The sequence below is a fragment of the Lepisosteus platostomus genome, chromosome 6, assembly GCF_059453375.1.
Source record: "Lepisosteus platostomus isolate fLepPlt1 chromosome 6, fLepPlt1.hap1, whole genome shotgun sequence".
Classification (NCBI taxonomy): domain Eukaryota; kingdom Metazoa; phylum Chordata; class Actinopteri; order Semionotiformes; family Lepisosteidae; genus Lepisosteus; species Lepisosteus platostomus.
Genome location: NC_142616.1, coordinates 66,359,372 through 66,379,176, shown reverse-complemented (window position 1 = coordinate 66,379,176; position 19,805 = coordinate 66,359,372). Strand labels below are relative to the sequence as shown.

Here is a 19,805-nt window from a genome sequence, read left to right as displayed (position 1 = left end):
ACTGAACGGAAGGTGAACTATTACTTATTTTAAATAATGAAAGGGGAGCTTTCGAACTGCTTGGCTCAGCTACACAACGCAACTGCTCCCTTTCAAACACCAAGTGAGAACGAACGATCGCTTATGTGGTCGCACTTTGATAACAGGCTCCAGTTTGTGATGCATGCCTTTTTGTATTTCTGCCTTTTCAGCATTTGTCCCCCTCAGTAGTTTTCCAGCTTCTGTATTATTAAAGCAGGCAGTGGGGTTGTATTGGAAATCCAGCAGAAAAGCCTTTTTTGCAGCTACATCCATACAGTGTGCACGGCCCTCACACAATGGAAACCCTGTTAACCTAGATGCTTGCTCATGAACGCTACGGGCAGACGCTCATGATGCTTTGGAAATATACACTGCGTACCTCCTTGAGCCGTGTGTGGTGTGACGCAGACATTTCAGCTACAGTCACAAAGGTGAGGGGCTCCAGAGTGTTTCCACCTGACGGGCGAAGCTTGGGTTTCGTCAGTAGCCGATCACGACCAAGGCAGCGCACCCTCAGCTGACCGCCTCTGGGGGTCAGGCTAGAGTCAGCCAGAGCTCGCACAGGGGTCAGGGCAGCAGTGACCCCGCGACCTGCCGGGCCTCAGGAGGTCAGGAGAGAGCTGCATCGCTCCTCCGATCACAGCTAACCAGGTCGAGGGAGCTGTGCGGCTCTCAGCATGAAAAACAGCACATGACACTGGACTGGGGGTGTGCAATCTGGAGGAAAGCACTGTAATAGTCCCTGATTCTTATTATGACTTACTATGGGGCTGAATTGAGCCGATTTTATGATTTCAGATTAGGGAAGGGGGTACAAAAATGAATTATATTTTTGAGTTTGACAAAATCCAATCTACCACACTCATATGCTGTTAAAATGTATAGATGTTTACAAACATTGTACTAAACAGCATTAAAATATGTATTCACAAATGCAAACGAGAGCATAAAACGTGAAACGTGAAACAAATAACTGCATTGCTTGCGTTTTCAATGTGCATTATTTCGCCCATTCTGCCCTCACTTTGCTGTGTGCAGAGAGTTCGCAGGTGTTCATCTGTGCCAGCATTTGTGTCAGGCCTTGCAGAGCACATTCACACGCGATTCCTACACGCAAAAAAATCAACTTTGCCTTGCTTACTTGACAAAAGCCATGCGATATTTCACATTCTGTCCCCTTCTCTCCAGTGCACGTTTCCACAGCCCATGCTGCTGGTCCCCTGTGTCTCCCTCTGGGGAGCACAGCGCCTGCATGCATTCTCAACCACAAGAGGCCACAGTCTATTTTTCACCGTCATTTTCTTTTTCTTTTCCTGTCTCCATTCTGTAATAAGCATTGATAATTAGCAAAAAAGACGTGTGGATGTTTGACCCAAGCTAATTAGAAAGTTTTTGAGTCTTGCCAGCTATAGTCACTGCTGAAATAATGAATCGTAAAAAGGGTTCATTACGGCGCTGAGGGAATAGCTTCGATCTGAATACCGGCCAGGGTCCCAGACAAATCAAACCAGGACACTGCGACCGTCTCTTTCAGCCTTTCAAAAGGAGAGGGGGGGAAAAAACCGCTCTGCACAGAAACGGTTTCTATTAATAAATCCTCGCTGTCGCTCGGCTTCCTTCCTCTCCCCTTTGTTTCCCCTCTCTCTGGGGCTCTGCAGACGCGTCTCGAGTTGGGGACAGACGGAGACGCTCGTTCGCGCGGCGCACGGTCCCGCCCCGCGAGCCTAGCCACAGCGGCCAGCCGCTGGACGCCTCCTGATGTGCCCCGCTCCAGATGTTGCCCCCCCCCTTCCACTACTCGATCGGCAATTGAGCGCAGCGCGTCGGCGCAGTTACCCCAGCAGGGCTCTCACACCTGTGTTCACTACGTGGACGGACTGGCAGGAGAGTCACAGGGAAATGGGCCAAGCTGCTGGGGGGCTCCAGGAGCCAGACACAAACGCAAACGTGACACTGACAAATGGTGACATTTGAGATTGGAACATCTGCTGTGCAAAAAAAAAGTAGATAAAGAAAACTGGCTGGTACTGTAGATATATCTACTATCCAGCTAACTCTGTGCAGGTCTAAATCAGAGCTTCACAGCTCCAGTGCTGGAGAGTCGGAAGGCTGCAGGGCTGAGCCCTTAATTGCCGAATTGAACTCAGTATTTACTGAATTGGCCATGTTGAAGCCTTTCCTTGTTCTTGAGAAGCTGGAGAATCAGAGGGATCTATAAACTCCGCAGGCCAGCGGCCCTTCAGGACCGGCTCTGCACTCCCCTGGTCTAAATCCTTCCACCGGGTTCCCCATGATTACTCTCTGGAAACTGAGATCAGACTCAGAGTGGGGGTATGCACGGGGCACCCGTGGATTAAGAGTTTCACCCCCGAATCAGGCGACAGCCGCGTTAAAACGAATTCCGGCACACCCTAGCCATTCTGTCCGAGAAAGTGAAACCCAGAGAGGGGTTTGGGAAGTCCGTCTGCGCACCGCGGGGAAGCATCTTCCCGAACTTCACTGCCCACAGTGATGCGAGCTCCAGGGGATGGGGGCTTGTACGAATAAAGAAGGCTCTGCTGGCGGTGCTACTTACAGCCCTTGTAGATGTCAGTGGGGATCTGCACGGCGGTGTAGGAGTAGTTGACCCGGTTCTTGAAGTTCGGGTCGTCCACGAACTCCAACTTCAGGGAGTACGGGTTCCCCAGCAAGTTCTCCTCCCCTTCCGAGTCCTCGGACTGCGAAGGAAGCACACACAGTTTCCCGGCTGTTAGCTCTTTCCTCAGAGGAGGAGGCCTGCGCAAAGAGAGCACCGCGCGCTGCCCTGCAAGTGGGCCACGGCGGCCATTTCTGAAACTACAGAGGCACCAAGCCACAGTTCGGACCTGCACGGGTCTGCGTGGGAATTCATCCCGAATGAATTCCCAACATGTTCACTAAAAGCGTGAGGTCCACCATTGAGTGCAGCAAAAGCCCTCATCCTGGACACAACAAGAGCTGTTTTCCTTTCTTAAACTTATCTTGTCTGAAACAGGAATGAGTCTACACCAAATTGCATTATGGGAACATGCTGCATTATGGGTAAATTATGCATTGGCCCAATTATATATTGAATTGAGGACGACAGGCATTTTCTTTCCAAACATCGCATTAATAGGCTCCCAAAGAGGCAAACACCCCCCTCCCCCACTTCCCCCTACCCCAAAACGCAGATGCACACCTCAAAAAAATCAGACAATACTTGTCAAGCAGAGCACAATCCCCCAGTGATTTCGCTCCAAATTCATTTGCTCGTCAGTACCAGCATCAATGTGTGAACACAGGGCAAGCAAACCTTAAGAATGAAGAAATCTTTACAGCTGAAAGAACAAAGCATCACAGACTCCGCTCTGCGGCTATTAACTGTCATCTTCCAGTCAAATATAAATGGCGATATGACAGTCTTTCACACCAGTAAGTCGGTTTCGTAACAACCCTGACTGCTGCCTGTGGCACTGGCGCTGCAGGGAGCTTCCAACAGAAATCTTCAGCCTTTGTCTAAAAGTGCAGGGCCAGACAGAGGCAATCCAACACTGATGCTCCAATCTGTGCGGCCTGCCAAGCTGCTAGCCCAACCGAGAATGATCACAGTCAAGAGAAAAAATAATTAATGCCAACATTACTTGGAGCTGCACATGTGGAATTAGCCCAGGGAAATGTGGCCACAGGTACGTTCTGAACCCACAGCAATGGAAGCAATGTCCTACACTGGCAGCCTACAAAGAGCTGAACGTTTCTGGCCTTGAATCTTGGCCCTAGTGATGAGCTCACCTGTGGCAGCTCCAGGGTGTGTCATGGAGGTCATGAGGATTTGGGAGAAAGATACTGAGAGAGGGAGAGAGCAGGGTGTCAGAGGGCTCAAGTCACAGACCCAGCAAGTCACAGCAATTCCATGTCTCTGTTGTTCCGCAGGGAGAGCGCAGATTGGCTCTGACCTTCTCTCACGACGGAATGAGAACTCTCTGGAGTTTGTGCTGGGAGATAAGAGGGACCGACTCAGATCTTTGCTGCCTTCCTGTTTAAAACAGGCTGTGTGTGTGTGTGTGCAGGCAAAGAGAGGATCTTATACACTGACACTTAGTGAGGCTTCTACAAAGACTTTATCTACGTGGAAGTACTCAGGCCCTTGCACGTTTTCACACTTTATTGCAGAAATAGAATCATCATATTGCAACAAAGGAAAACCTGCTTCAGACCTAAAACTGGGACAGCAGGACGATGATGCCTAACCTGGCTTCACCCCTCTAATCTCCTAAAACCCACGGGTCCCAGGAACAATTCATCCCTACAATGGGCACATGAGCACAATGATCACAGGACCCACTCCCTCCACTCTGGTCCGGATGATCTTCACGGACTTTTTTGGCATTATTTCTGGAAGTTTAAAACAGCACTGCAGTCCTAAAAGATTCACGGCATGTCTCTGTCTAAAAAAAACCCTGTCCCTGTTTAACTGCCTTTTTTGCATTTTCTTTTAACCAGAGAAGCAGCAGGTATTAAACCCTCGGAAATCAATTAGCGCTGAAAGATGGCTATCAGGGAACACATTAAATAGGCCTTGCAGATTAGTGCTCTGTCAATAATGAAAGGCAAACAATCCTTAATTACAGTGCGAGCTTCCCTCAGCCCCTCCTGCTCCAATTGTCACTCTGACAAGAGTCCTGAGCATCTTTCCGAATCCAGCCCGGCAGTGAATCCGAGGAGGAAAGGCTGCACAAACACGCTTGCTGGAAGCTGAAGTGTCAGACAGGGGGTATTGACTCCAGGCAGTTTGGACACTGATTACAGCCAAGGAGAGACAGGAAGCATCTTCAAAAAGCTGTAATTACCTTTACTTAGTCAGGCACACGGCTCTAAATTAAGGGCAGAAGACAAAAGCATTCTTCTCCTATTTGCATTCTCCACCCCAGCCAGCCAACCGAAGGAAAGGAGCACTTTTTTCTTTAGCCCAGATATTACGTATCACAGGAACCGACACTGCCAGTCTCTAGTAACTTAGCTACAGCGGCTGATCTCTTTGCCTTAAGAAACAGTCATAAATTATGTGCGCCTATGTGTGAGACAGAACGGGCAGCAGTTCTTTTTTTTTTAGAGCCATCTGTCCTGGATTGACGCACTCTGGACTCTGTCCTGCAAACACAGGGTGCAAGGCAGGCTGATGCTCTGGACGGGACACCGTCCAGCGCCGGGTGCACACACAGATACACACACTGGGACAACCACTGTAGACACCAGTTTTCCCTTGTCAGCATTCCTCCGGGACGTGGGAGGAAACGGGAGCACCCAGTGAAATCCCACCCAGATTTGGGAAGAACATGCAACCTCCACACTGTAAGTGCCCCAGTCTGGAAACTGAAACTAGGATTTCCAGTATCGGTATCCAAAAATGAATTCACATTCACCTGAACGCGTCCTTAACTTACTTAACGACATACCTACAGTATCACTAATCCGGAGTGCGATTTGAAGAAGCTACCGCTTTGTAACTCATGGGGAGAGCTGGATAGGAACAGAGGTGGCACATTAGTGTTTTCTGAAGTGGACAAAGTGTTCCTACATTTTCTCACAGTAACATTCTCTCATAACCTTTACAGATTGTCCCTGGCGCCATTGGGTTTCGGGTCCGAGGGGGGGCTGGACAGAGGGCAGATGAGAAAATCCTGGACTGTCTCTTCAAGAACCTGAAGATGAAAAGACTGCTACACATGCTGAAGAGGCAGCAGCTGCTCCCGCGGAGTTCGGCACAGGTACCACGTGGGAGCGTGCTGCTTTGAGATGCAGGAGACCTAGCCTCTATTCCAGACCCTTCGTTTTCGCCGCTGAGAGCCTGGGACTAGTCTTTATTGCAGCATGACAAGGGTGATGCAGAACAGATTATGCCGCCTCGACGAGAGAGCTCTCGTATATTCGCTTTCATTCTGCAGGATTTGTTCCGATCTGCTGTGTCTGATTTGATCTGATCGGCTGTGTCTGTCCCCCAAAATGTACTCTGCGCAGAGAGACGGACATCTGCTGTATGTGATATTTCGAGAATAACTGAAAGGCGGGGGGTAGCTTTGTACAAAGAGCCAAGGTGCCATGTGTGGAACAATCCTTGTATAGGTTCTAACATACAGAGAGGGGCAGGGCCTGTGTTCACACTACAAACCCTTCCTGACAACGACTGAATTCAGAGCTGTACAAAAGAATACACGCTGTTGCACTCCTGAAAATGGTCTTTTTTGTATTAAATTAAAACTAGTTTCAAACCTTCTTGGAACTGTGTGGACGTCCTATGTCCCCTACAATCCATACGACAGACCCCACGTAGTGAAGGTTCATAGCTCTAATGATGGTTTAGTGCTATCCCCCTGTGGTTAGAGAGCTGATTCTGGTGTCTGTGCTTTAGCGCTCATACAGTACATCTGCTGGTCAGCTGCAAGACCTTCCTCGGTCCGTTGCCGAGAACAGTTTATATGGTGTCTGGTTATGAAAATAGCACTATAGTGCACACAGACACACAAGGCTTTGTAATCAAACCAGACGGCCAAGGAATTATCGGATTCCACTATCCCATCTACTCTCTGTAAGTAAACAGTACTCCGCACGGAAGACTGCTAGTTTTCCAGAAACATGGCCGCCTACTCTTCAAGGGACAGGAGGGGGCAAGTCCTGATCCTGCAGGGCTGCTTTATCTCCAGGTTTTCCAGGTCTCTCCAAAGCAGCTGTACCAGCAGAGGTGGGAGAAGCTGCCAAATGAGTCCTTTTAGGCCAATAAAGACCCGATTGATGTTATGAAGGGCTGGGTTGGAATAATCATGTGGAAACACAAAGGTTCCTCTGGATCAGGATTGTCCAATCCTGGTCTAGGATAATCCACTAAAATAATTCAGCCACGATGGTCCGAAAGTCATATCGCCAATAGACCTAGAGCAAATGAGTGTTATGATCCAGCCAGCCTCTATGAAAGAAGAAACACCAATACACTAGAAATTCCCCCAAATTAAGTAACCGTACTATGTCTACCATGGATTTTGCACTTTGTGGCTTAGGTTTCTGATTTTACACCACAGTTCCTAAATACTGGGCTATCCTGCCAGGCACAGCCAGACTCTCTGGGACTCCCCTGTAGTTCAACGGAAAATCTTGGTGGCCAAGATTCCTCACAGCAGGAAGATAAAGTAGAGGCAGTCAGTAAGTGGAAGTGTCTCACCTCCCGGCCAGCTCAGGAAAAAACTGACAAAGTGACATAGAACTGATCATATTCTAAGGTCATATCTGCAGGAAGTCAAGAGGAAAAACTACAGTTCCCATCACCCCCTGGGAACCCCTTCACACCACAGACGAGATTCCAGTCCGAAGGGAACCTGGCAGATTTCACACCCAGATCAAAGACCACAGGGGACTGTATGCTATTATGCTATATATACACTCAAGACATTTTCCATTGATAAATGTGCTCAAATAAAAGAGGCAGAGCAAGCTAAATCTAACACAGCAGTACAGATGACGTTCTCCTGTATCTGAGCTGCAAATCAAATCGCAGATTGCCATGTGAATCTCGGCGAAATTGAATTTGAGACCCCAGGGGGTGTAAGGTCGCGGCGCCTTTGGGCTGCTGTAGCTGCCAGTTCCCCGCCCCCGCCCCCACCGCAGGGGCGGAGCTCACACGGCTGCCCCCCCTGCCCCCCGTCCGAAAGAGACAGGCCCCTCTGCGGCCCGTGAACTCGCGCACGCCACCCGGACAGGGGCTGGTTTCTGCCTCGTCCGCGCCGCCGCAGCCCGCTTGTTCTGGAATCCGAGAGGTGTGAGATGTCCAAAGAGGATGAAGGGCGTTCAGAGCTTAATCTTTCACTATTAATGTGACATTTTGGATTCAATCTTGATAAGCTATCAACAGACGAGAAATCTCACCGTTTGTAGGGCCAGTAATTTAAAAATAAATAGGATCTAGATCTAAACAGGTCCTCTGGCAATTTTTTTCTCTTTTTTTATTTTCCTAACACAGTTTGGTGCACACACACACGCTGGAATGTGGACACACAAAGAAAGACACAATCCCGCACACCCAGGAATCAGATGTTCTTTTCGCAGTTCCCATCTTTCTCTTACTCCCTGTTGACAAGACAGCAGACAAGACACCCTAAGAAAGGTCGCGAACAAGAGGCCCCTCTGGTCAGTTCGATAGTTAGCAGCTGACTGATGCGAGAATCTCATCCAGTGTCTTCTTGAAAGAGGCCAGGGTGTCGCCTACAAGACCGTGACTGGGGAACTTGCTCCACACTCCCACCACCCTTTGAGTAAAGAAAACGCTCCCATCCCTCCAGTTTGGAAGACCTCATCCAGCAGTTTGTTGAATTAAAACCACGTTTCCCCCTTGTGTCCTCCAGTTTGTATTTCACAGCTCGTTCTGAAGACGTCAGCTGGCTGGACAAACCTTTGAGGACGTGGAGTATCTGGGTCGTGTGCCCCTGCCATCCTCCTCTGACCTGATTCCAGAGCAGTGATATCTCTTCAGTAAGGTGCTGATTCAAATTGCACACAATTCACATGAAATTAAGTCTCACTGGTGTATTATACAATTTTAGCAATGCATCTTGATCTAGATTCTACTCTTTTAACCACATGAACTAACATTCTTGTTTTTGTCCCCAGACTGAAACGCCCAATCAGACGTCTTGCGTAAGCAGCCACCTCTATCTCATTGTCTCCCAGTATGCATTTATATTTTATTCTCTTACTACCTGCAGACAAATTTGTGCAGATTTCTACATTAAACCTCACCTGCCAGGTTCTTCCCCAGCTCTGAATTTGATCTCAATATTTTTCAGTTTCATTTGCTGTTTCTTACGTCTTGGCCGGTCCTCTTAATTTGGCATCATCTGCAAACCTGACTAGTTTACTAAAGGTAAGAGAATCTATATCACCGTCTAGTACAGATCCCTGGAGTGCTCCACTGATTACATCACCGCAGACGGATAATCTATCCATCCACTTTCTAGTGTTTCATCCGTTTTAGGGTCTTGGGGAGCCGGAGTCTATCCTAGCAAACAACTGGTGCAAGGTAGGGTAGGGTACAGGATGCCAGTCCATCACAGTGCACACACAGACAGACACAGACACACTCTCACACCAGGGCCTGTACTGTACTGTACTATGGGAGGAAACTGGAGCACCTGGAGGAAACTCACACAAACCCAGGGAGGACATACAAACTCCACACAGGCCTGTTTTGGGGTATTTAACCAGATAAGTCAATCGAGAAAAAAAAATACAAAGACAGTTGTACAGCAGGTCAAAGTGCAGTAACGTGCCCAACGGGATTTTAACCTGGTGCAGAAAACCTAGCTGTGACTGCAAGGTGTTAAAAGGGCATTGTGTAAGGCAACGTGTAACAAGCCACAACATAACAGCCTTTTATAAATGAGATCTCACCTTGCTTAATTGGTTGCTAATAGCTAATTGTGTTAAGGATCTCTTTCAAGTGGTTTCTTTAATGTTCCCGGGAAACAGACTTCGACGACGTGGCAGGGTAACATTGTTGCAGACACCCACCACCCTTTGTGTAAAGAAGGGCCTGCTGTTATTGTTTTGCTGCAGGGCATAAAGGCACCCATTTGGCTGTCTCTATCAGCACTTTTAAAAAAAATTAGATTTCAGATTCTTGATTTGCATCTAATGCAAACCATTATCCTACCATCAACCCCCAGACAACGCGAATCAGACCAATAACTTGTGTTCGAAGTTGATTTTAAAGGGCCTCCTAACAAAACACAAAGATGGCAGACCTACAACAGTTAATGCTTTCACTTTTCATTGTTACCCACGCAATGCAGTGCACTCTCCACGTATGTCTGTACACAAAGGGAAGATATTAAATGATCTCCCCCCCCAATATGGAAACAGTTTTGATCGATTTCCCCCTAGTACTTTATTTTCTGCAATATGGCATTTGCGAAATATGAAATAACGATCAGACAAACTCCTGAGCGGGTTAAATCGAGGCGAGCTGGTGGGAGCTGCACAAATATTTTTGCTAAATTAAATTCCAATCCCTTTTCTTGGCGCCGAGCATTGATTTATCGCTCGGTTTTAATTGTCTATTAAAAGGCAGTTACAAGCTGTTGCCGGGGTGCACAAGATGCGAGACCGAAGGCGCGGATTCTTCTGAATGTTGATACGGTCCCGCGGACTGAACTCGGTCCCGCTGCAGGGGCGAGATGAGGAAGCTCGCAGTGCGCCGTGTCTTGGATACCCGGGCGGAAAGGCTGGTTTGCACGCCCTGGACGTGATGTTTTGCAGCATGAGGACAGCTGAAGAAAACAGGCTTTCAGTTTCCTCTGGGTTGGGAGAGGGAGGTTCACGCCCGCGAAGCGTGCATTTCACGAAGTACCTCACAGCGCTCGTAATGGTCGAATTCCGATGACCCCGTCCAACAAAAAGAAACTCTAACAAAAACAAACTCCCGTTTTCTCTACTGCTGAGAATGATCAGTTCTGAACACAACGCCCCCTTTCCAGTTTCCAGTTAACACAAACTCACACGCCCCCCCCCACACTCCTTGGTGAATGGGGTAATAATTTTATTTAGACCATTTTTAAAAATGATTGAATTGATTTACTTCCATGGAAAAAAAATAATTCTTACTTTAAAATTGGTGAAACAGATTGAAGGTAGTACGATCCATTTTCACATCCGAACTTCGATTGATTTAAGATTATTTAATGTGGATCCACGCGACTCAAAGTAGGCTCCCACGCCGCGTGCTGTGCTGTATAGGTGCCGCAAGATTTGAAATTCCCGGCTCTGCGACAGACAGAGCTCAACGCACGTCGCTTTCAACATCAGGTGCTGATCTCCGAGCCCCGCAAGCGCACCGAGGCTGAAAACGGCACAAGGCTGGGCAGAACTCGCTCGCCTGTCTGGGGGCAGAGAGGAGAGTGCTTTAACCAGGCTTGCGGGGCGAGAAGCAAACAAGTCAGCGAATATCGGGAGAAGTCTGACGAGTCTTGTGTTTCGACCTGTAAGGCAGTATAAAACTGGTACGCATTGCAGGATATAAAAAGCTCTCATTACCCCCTGTAGATCCTAGATCTAGACACTTCGAGGGAGACTTCGAGGAAAGACGTTTAAGTTGCATTTCTCACCTCTGCTAACAAACAGGGAGGCTGGAGGTTAATTATGTAAGACCAGGACTCCGGACTCCACAGCAATGTTTTTTAAACCTGTTTTTTTTTAATGAATTTGGCAACGTCTCTGGGTTTTTTAAAGTGGTATTTTATTTTAGCACTTTTTTTCCCTCTCGAGCCCAATCATAATTAACCAAGGCAGATTCTAATTAGGTGCTAAATAAATCAACAGAGGAAAGACTGATTGGTTAATTTTCTTCAGCCATTTAGCACCTGTTTTGCTCGATTCATTAACCAATTTGTTAATTTTATTTCCCCTGTTTTCCAGGGTTTAATTAAAGGTTGAGAAGCACCAAAGTGACACTTTGAAGACTCTTTCAATGGCACCTTTAATCAGTTTTTTTTTCGAATCTCTCAGTTCTATCCGTTACTCAAGTGCGTCTCCGTCCCAGTGCAGTTTTCTTACTCTAACGGGTGGATTCTGCCCCAGGCTGACCGCACAGCGAGAGGGCAGGGCAGCATGGAGCACCTATGGGCCAGACCAGGCTGAGAGAGAAGGAGACCATTCCAGACAGGGAGGTCCAAAACACCCATTTCATTTAAAATAATGAAATAAGGCAGGTTAAATCCAAAATACCAGCACCCCTTCTCCTCCTCAGCTGTTACTGTACATCTTGCGGACTAAAAGACAAGGAGACAAGAGAGACAGGTGGCATCTCTGTACTGCAGGACTCATTATTTTACATCCTGGTTCACTGTAACCACAACCTACAGTATGCTGTCTTCTGCCTGGCTGCATGCAGAGGGAGCGCTGCCTATTGGAAATCTGCAAAGCTCATTCTGCACCTTCTCCTTGCTCTGCATTTCGGAGCGGCTCGGTGGTCAGGGTATCTGTGTTGGGGTCTAGGGCAGAGCCTTGGCACTGTGGCTCAGGATCCACACCTGTGGCTGGGAGGTTGCCGGTTCGTATCCTGCGGCCGGCAGAGGAATCCTACTCCCTTGGGCCCCTGAGCAAGGCCCTTCACCCCAGCTGCTCCAGGGGCAGATTTTGTTGCCTGAAGGCGAGTTGGTGTTCTATTTCTAGAGCAGTAGAGCCGCCTCCAATTCCGCCTTAGAATTAGAGCCTTAGATCACACACTGCACCGCCTGGCTGGACAGTACTTCTAACTGGCACTGAAACCCCTCCAAACGAGCTCCACCTCAGACAGGGTGTCCCTGCTGCTGCTTCTTGTCAAATTGTTGCTCACAGAATCTTTGAATTGCTTTCGATTAGCAAGACGTCCCTAGACTCCAGAGAAACGCGCTGGAATCTGCGCGGCCGGAAAGGAACTCGCATTCAGCACCTCCTGCCCTGCACTCCTTAAAACACCGGCCAGAGGCTGAGACGTTCAGGAGCCCGTGTTTTGCTGCGACGCCTTTGCCCACTTTCAGGGACGACTCGGAGTGCCAGGTTTCTCCGACGCGGCGGGGCGCGCGATCAGACGACAGCGGGCTTGCGTTTGGCGCCGGGGCTCGTGGAAAGGAAATCCACCCCAGGCAGCTTCATCTGCACCTTCATCCCCCTCCAAGCAGCCTGTCCTCTGGCCTTGAAAAACGCCACGCAGGCTGGAGTCTCCCAGCCAGAACCAGGGCACGGGAAGGGACTCGTACACCGTCCACACACACCACACATGGCTGGAGCACTGACGTACCCCCCTCCGTCCCGGGAATGAAGAGAATCACGCCTGGGTTGTTCCCTAGGGAGCATGAAAAGGATCCGCCAGTGTCATCCCAACCACCTGCCCTCCTTCATCCTCCGACACCCACTGTAGGTCTGTTCGCAAAAGCCAGCTTAAAGGAAAACCGAACTCCCGGCCGCACAAAGATATTACACTTTACCAAACACTATCTGTCTCCTCTGTTAATAATAATAATCATAATAATAATAATAATTATTATAATTGCTTACACTTATATAGCGCCTTTCTGGACACTCCACTCAAAGCGCTTTACAGGTAATAGGGACTCCCCTCCACCACCACCAGTGTGCAGCCCCACCTGGATGATGCGACAGCAGCCATAGTGCGCCAGAACACTCCCCACACACCAGCTCTCAGTGGGGAGGAGAGCAGAGTAATGTAGCCAATTCATAGAGGGGGATTATTAGGAGGCCATGTTTGGTAAGGGCCAATGGGAAATTTGGCCAGGACGCTGGGGTTACACCCCTACGTCTGTTACCCAGACTCTCCTCCTAGCTTGTGGCAGCAGCCTGAAGGGGAGGTGAGTTGAGATGGACCGGACTCGACCCTGGCACTCCCACCCGACTTCACCCAGACTCACCAGGTAACTGAGTCAGCAGGCCTCCCTATAGAACAGCGGTTAAGGTCACTTAAACTTAGCTTATTTTTCTTTTTCCTAAACCAGTGAGGTGCTCTCTCTCTCTTCATTACAACGGTCATTACTCACAGACGTACCAAGTTCAGTGCAGCAGAAAGCAGTCTGTAGTCGTTGTACCCAGGCCTCTGCCTTAGCCGCGTAAATGATGATTGATCAAAACCAATTAGAAGCTTTGACAGGCCCCCTTAAGTACTTCATCATTAATCACACCCAGTTACCCTGGAAATGGAAATCTTGCATTGATTTATGCTTTTTTCCCCATCTTCATTTTAAATCTTTTGTTTGATCGTTTGGAAATTTCACATCACTGAGACATTCAATAAATCCAGGCCCTGACATACACTGTTCTTGTGAAGTCTGACAGGAAAAAAGGAAAATCCAATTGGTCTGCTCAGTGCAGTCGTGCAGCATGCAGAACACAGTGATAATGGTATGTCAAAATCGTGAATGGGGGCCAGTAAGCTGAGGAAGGCAACATTTTGGTGGCACCTCAAAGAACGATAAATACTGTAATGAAAGTTAGGTGCACAGGTACACAGGTAAAGATGTCTTGTCCAAAACGACTCAAGATCTGCTCTTGAGGCAAACCCAGAGATCAACTGCAGGCCACCTGGAGCCAGTGCTCCATGTGCACAACTTTACAAAGGTTTACTGTGGTGTGGAACAATAGTACAGCCAAGCACAGGAAATGCACAGCTCATAGGGGGTGACGTCTCGGCTACGTATTTTCCAACCGAGGTGCTGTACACAAGTCTTATCCAGGTGTCGACAGAGATCCTGAATCACTGGACTCCAGGAAAGAGGAGCACAGCCTCTTCCCTCCTAACTGCACTGGGAACAGTGGGTCAGGCCTGAGGGAGCTGGACTTGATGGGTGGGAGCACCAGGTCCAGTGACTCTGAAGAAAAAAAATCTTCGGTTCAGCTCGGGGTCTTTAAAAGCATGTCATTGTGAAACATGCAGATCAGCCCTGGCAGTGGTTTAAACAACGCAGCTGGCCTGCTTCCACCCACAAAGCGCCTAGACTCTCACTTTTTTGCTTGTTCCTGAGGATTCTCAGCTGAAACAATCAGCTGCAAAAATTGCACAGATGCTTCCTATAAACCTGCACTTTCTAAGCAAATCATGCGAAGCGGAACAGTGCACACACACCTGTTTACTTAGCCCATTTTTATATTATTATTGTTTGCACTCGTGCATTTGCATTTTGCTAAATCTATAACCTTAACAAAATTTTCTTTAAAGGATCTGTAGAACTGAAAAGAACGGGATAGTCCTCTATGAAGTGGGAGGAAACTGACTGGTCTCCAGACAGGTCATTCACTGGAGGACTGGAAGCTGAACTGGTTGCACCCTTTCCTTTAGGACAGCTGTGCCTCAACATGGTGCTTGTGCTGTATGTACTGCGTGGTCCTACACACATGGCTAGCTTCTATACTCTTCTGGTCATGCCAAATAGAGATAAACTGCAGTTCACTTAAGTACACGGTTAATGCTGTTATTGATCTTTTTAAGCTGTAATACTGGAAACGCATGCATTAAAATAAAAATAAGAAGATGCACGGTTTAAACGTGGGGCAGGGGTGGTACCCTGGGCGCCCGAGTCTGCGATGGCACGCTGTTGCGGGCGTGATGCTGGTTTGGATCCATGCATCTGCGCCGCTGTGGAGCGGGAGTCCTGAACAGTGAGACCAGGATCAGGGTGTGACTGAAACACAGGGGCTGTGTGAGCCAGGGCAAAGCTCCTGCATTTATTTCCGGCTGTACCAACCCTCTCCCACGGTAAACCCAGCCCAGGTCCTCCTGCCTCCCTGTCAGAAGCGCATCCAGCACAGCAGGGAGAGAGGGAGGGTTCGAAGAGGCATTTTAGATTTAAACATGCTGAGTGCTAAGAATACTGGCCCTTTTCTGTTGGCATTTCTCCTGCTCTGGGAGGAGGAAGGGGGGGGGGGGTGGTGAATTACAGGCAATGTATAATTAAAGATTATGGTTTCATCTGAATTAAAAATCCCTGAATTCAATTTAGCCACCTCTTTTCCCCCCAAGTCAGATATCGATCGAATGAATCGGCGGCAGCGATGCCCTAAACAGGGATATCTTGTGGATTCTCCTAACAGCTCCGCTGCTGGCTGGTTGACGCTGAAGTACTTCAGTATTGTCAACTGCTATAGTAAGAAGGCACTTCTTTCTTTACACAGAGGGTTGTGGGGGTCTGGAACAAGTTACTCTACCATGTTGTTGAAGCCGCTACCCTGACTTCTTTTAAGAGACATCTCCTTTTAAGCTCCAAAGCAGTCCCTATGACCCAAGGAGGGTCAAAGAGCAAATTGTACAGAACCTGCTGGGGCTCAGTGGTGGGGGTAGTGGTATATGCACGACCCAGAGGGCCAGCCCGTGCCTGGTGTGTGGAACACAGGGGCATGGGAAACTTACGTCCACAGCCCGGAAAGAGGGACTCGGCACTGGAAAACCTCATGTGGAAAATCCTCTGATCACGCTGAATTTTTTTTTCCCCCTCGTGTTCCCAACATCATGTTAAGGAAAATCAACACCGCAAGCAGTAGGTACTGAACACATAATGTTCATATCATACAAACATTCCGATCTGTAAGGGGATGAGCTCAGAGCTCCGAGACCAATACTTCCACAAACATCACCTGGAATCTGCAACAACCTGCAGGTCACAATATACAGTATTACAAGACTAAGCAGCACTTACATATTCTGATTCGGCCTTGGAATCGTAGTACTCAATGTCGCTTTCCTGCAAAAGAGAAAAGAGAAAGTCTTCCTTTAGCACATCTGCAACTTGAGAACAAGCAAACCAACCTCAGCACAAAGCAGGAAATGCTCAAACTGAAGATGCAAAATTTTCCCCAGGACACTTGACAATGCTGTGGGGAACAGGTCCCAGAAAAGCCAAGCACAATCCTGTGTCCCGAAGAAGCTCACCTGTCAGAAGTTTCTAACAGAAACCGTGCCCACCTGGGGAGAGAGGGCCCATGGCAGTTGAGGAAGAATTTTAGCATTTACCTTTTTTTATAAGTGTATAAGATAGTGACTAGTTGGCTTTGAAAAATGCCTTTTACCTAGCAACAGTATGAAAGGACAATTGCAAGCATATTATTTGATGTTTTGATGCTAATGCTAGAAACTGCAGAATATCTAGCTAAATTTCACACCTTTTATTTACACGATTCCTTTTCTCTATAGAAAAGGTAAAATTGCTTCTTAAGAATAAAGTGGTCAATTACAAAGAAGTGTTTGTAGAGAGAAAAACAACTCCTAATATGGGAAATTTAGAATGAGCTTTCCTGTGTGAATTTGCATTTACCATCTCGGTGGAGAGGTTACTCACAGATCTGTATGAGAGACTGCTCTCAGATCTGCATGATTGTATGCTCCCCATGGGCATAAATAAAGGACTCTGCGTGACCACACCTAACCTGAGGGAAGAGTTTTCTTCGACACAGTCAATGGTGAACGATCCTGAAGCCACACTGCCAATAAAAACCAGGAGCTTGGCTTAACCATGGTGAGTTTATTCAAAGACTTTATGTCTCTGCCAGCTCTCCAGAGAAGGAGGAAAGAGCTGGGATATGAACTCTGACCTCCCCCAGAGCATGACCGAAAAGCATACAATGCCCTGAGCCAGGCAGGTGTATCCTGCCCTTTACGTCTGTCAAGTGGCACACCCCCACTTCCGACCAGAAGATGGCGCTTTCTCCCAAACCCGCTGATCACAGCAGACAGGGCTTCTTTGGTGTCTCTCTTGACCCCCTCTTGAAATATTACTGTATGTCCACTCCCCGTGCATCTCAACCTCAGAGGCACATGGACACTGAGGAAATACATTAACGGGTTAATCCTTCCTGGGTTTATTAAACTGACAGGAGTTTTACGTCAGCGCCTCTCTCCTGTTTTCGTGAGGGCTGTGGATGCAGGGATTAACAACAGCCACGCCCCCTTCCACCACACATAACACGATGCGCTGGAGCGCGGCACGGCTTATTGAGAACAGAATGAGTTTTTTATTGGTGCGGAAAAGTTCTGGCTGCCTGGGTGATACAAAAACAGAACAATATCTAACAAGGCAGCAGTGTGGACCTGTGGTGGGGCATCTAGATGTGTGATTGGAAGGTTGCGGGTTCGAGTCCCAGGAGAGACACAGCCATTGAAGCCTTGAGCAAAGTACTTCAGCCAGATTGTACAAGTACAACACCAAGCTGTATAAATGGGAGCACATGCTAGTCACTTAAGATTAAAGCAAAAAAATCATCCAGTCAACTAAATCAGTTTCAAGATTATACCCATGCTATTGTACTGTCCTCCATGTCAAATCAGGATGTGCACAGTTCAGCGCTTACACGTTTAAACAATCACACGAGCTTCCAAATAGATTCATACCTCCGATGAACTGTAACTAAGATCTGATTTAGCAGGATTATCCAGGTGTACACTCAGTATTTTGTGACAAAAACAAAAGGATTGCACGACCTTCATTGTTGCTGTAGAAACAGAACATCTGTCAACAACAATCACATGTATTTCTAAAAACCTGCACTCATGCAGCTGCCTTCTCCATGTTGTAAAATGCTCCTTCAGATTTGATCACCTCAAAGAAGGCACTACCTGTGGCATTTAAACAGGCTCTTAATCATCTGATGAGGGAGATTTGACCACTCCACCATGCAAAACCTCTCCAGGTTCGTCTCTGTTCTCTTAGAGACTGATGACAGATGAAGGACACCGGTTTTTATGCTTGTTTAACTTTCTGGGCATCGAGCTCAATACAGATTTTGTCTTTTTACTCCATTGTGAAATCCATCAGCAGTGCCATGAGCGTCACGACAGAAGTACCTGATTTTGACGTAGAACACCCTGATAGACTTCGTAGTCCGCCTGCCCCTCAACTCTAACAAGGATCAGAGGATGCAAAATATCCTTCAACAAAACAAAACCATTTCTGTTATTCATAGAAAGTACGTCATTCTTTTCCACTATGAGCTTCACCATTCTGGGCTAATTGTACTCCTGGTGAGACTCTCCAAAAGATCAATTTCATCCAGCTACACCACTTGATCCCACTTGACTCGAGAGTCAGTCAGGTGCTGTTTGACAACTTCATGCCTTTTCACATTGCCATAAAGCTCTGTCATTAGACCAGGCTCCTGAGAGCAGCCCCAAACAGGAGTCTCAGAGACACTGCAGCCTGAAAATGGCTTTTTTTGAAGAGTCACAAATGGAATGTCTTAGAGATTTTTTACCGCTGTCAGAGTTGGGCAGATGCATACTCTTCTAACCCCAGATATTCAGACAGCTCTCAATCAGGTGCCTAGCACTGTGCTTCTGTGTTCGGACACCTTTACTACAGTATACTCCCTGCCAGCGGAGATCAGGGCGAGTTTCAGAAGCTGCTACAAACCTTCCAAGGCTGTGCTCAACTGCAAGATGACTTCCAAAACCGTGACAATATTTATTTTCGCAGAATTTTCAACACATTTAGAGGATATTACCAAATGTCAACCTTGTACATTTAACAATGCGTAGTATATGCTACATTAGTTCCAGCAGGTAGCTGTGTCAGCAGGCTAGGCTGCAAAGGAACAAGTAAAGGTTTATTCCATGCTGAAAAGATGAGAGACACAACGTTTTGCCTGTGTAACATTCTGGCATTCTGCACACCGGAAGAAGGCTCCACAGCCGAACCGACTATGTTACATGTTACACACGCTACGGATATATCCAGCCCCCACACTTTTTTGCAGCACTGCAATTCAGAAGTGCTGAAAATCCTCGACGTATCCTGCAGTCCCTTTAACTAAGTAAGCTGTTCGAATCCATGCGGGCGCTGCGGGTCTGCTTCCCTTGGAAACGCTGGGCAGACGAGAGGCGAAGAGCTCAGCGCGGAAAGCAGGAGCCGGCCTTGAGCTCAGGCGCCGCCCTGCTGGCGATCGGCCGGGGCGCCCCGAGAACGCCACCAGCCCGAACCGAGCCCGAACGAACCGGTCCGTGCTGGACAAGCCTGCGCAGGCGCACCCGCTTTGCGCGAGAACCTCCCCGAGTGTCCCGGACGGGGTGGCGACGGAAGAGCGAAGTTTGAAGAGGCAGGCAGGGGCGTTGTGGGAAACAAGTCGGTCGAGTGGCACAGGTACAGCGCGGGAGAGCATTAGCTTGCAGAGACGCACACAACCTGCAACGGCTGACATTTGCACACCGATGCCGAGCTGCTTTTCAATTCTTTCTTTTGGGGGGGCATGACAGCTGCAGAATGCGAGGGTAT

The 19,805-nt window shown here is 48.0% G+C and overlaps 1 protein-coding gene across 2 annotated transcripts in view; it reads right to left on the bottom strand.

Moving 5' to 3' along the window:
• Positions 1–19,805, bottom strand: part of cacna2d2a (calcium voltage-gated channel auxiliary subunit alpha2delta 2a) — a 252,799-nt gene that overhangs the window by 75,114 nt on the left and 157,880 nt on the right. For both annotated transcript variants that reach the window (XM_088637016.1, XM_088637018.1), the window contains exons 5-6: positions 16,242–16,286; positions 2,597–2,738 (exon numbers count right to left, since the gene is read on the bottom strand). In XM_088637016.1, coding sequence (XP_088493142.1) covers positions 2,597–2,738; positions 16,242–16,286 — 187 coding nt within the window. The remainder of the gene's footprint in view (positions 1–2,596; positions 2,739–16,241; positions 16,287–19,805) is intronic.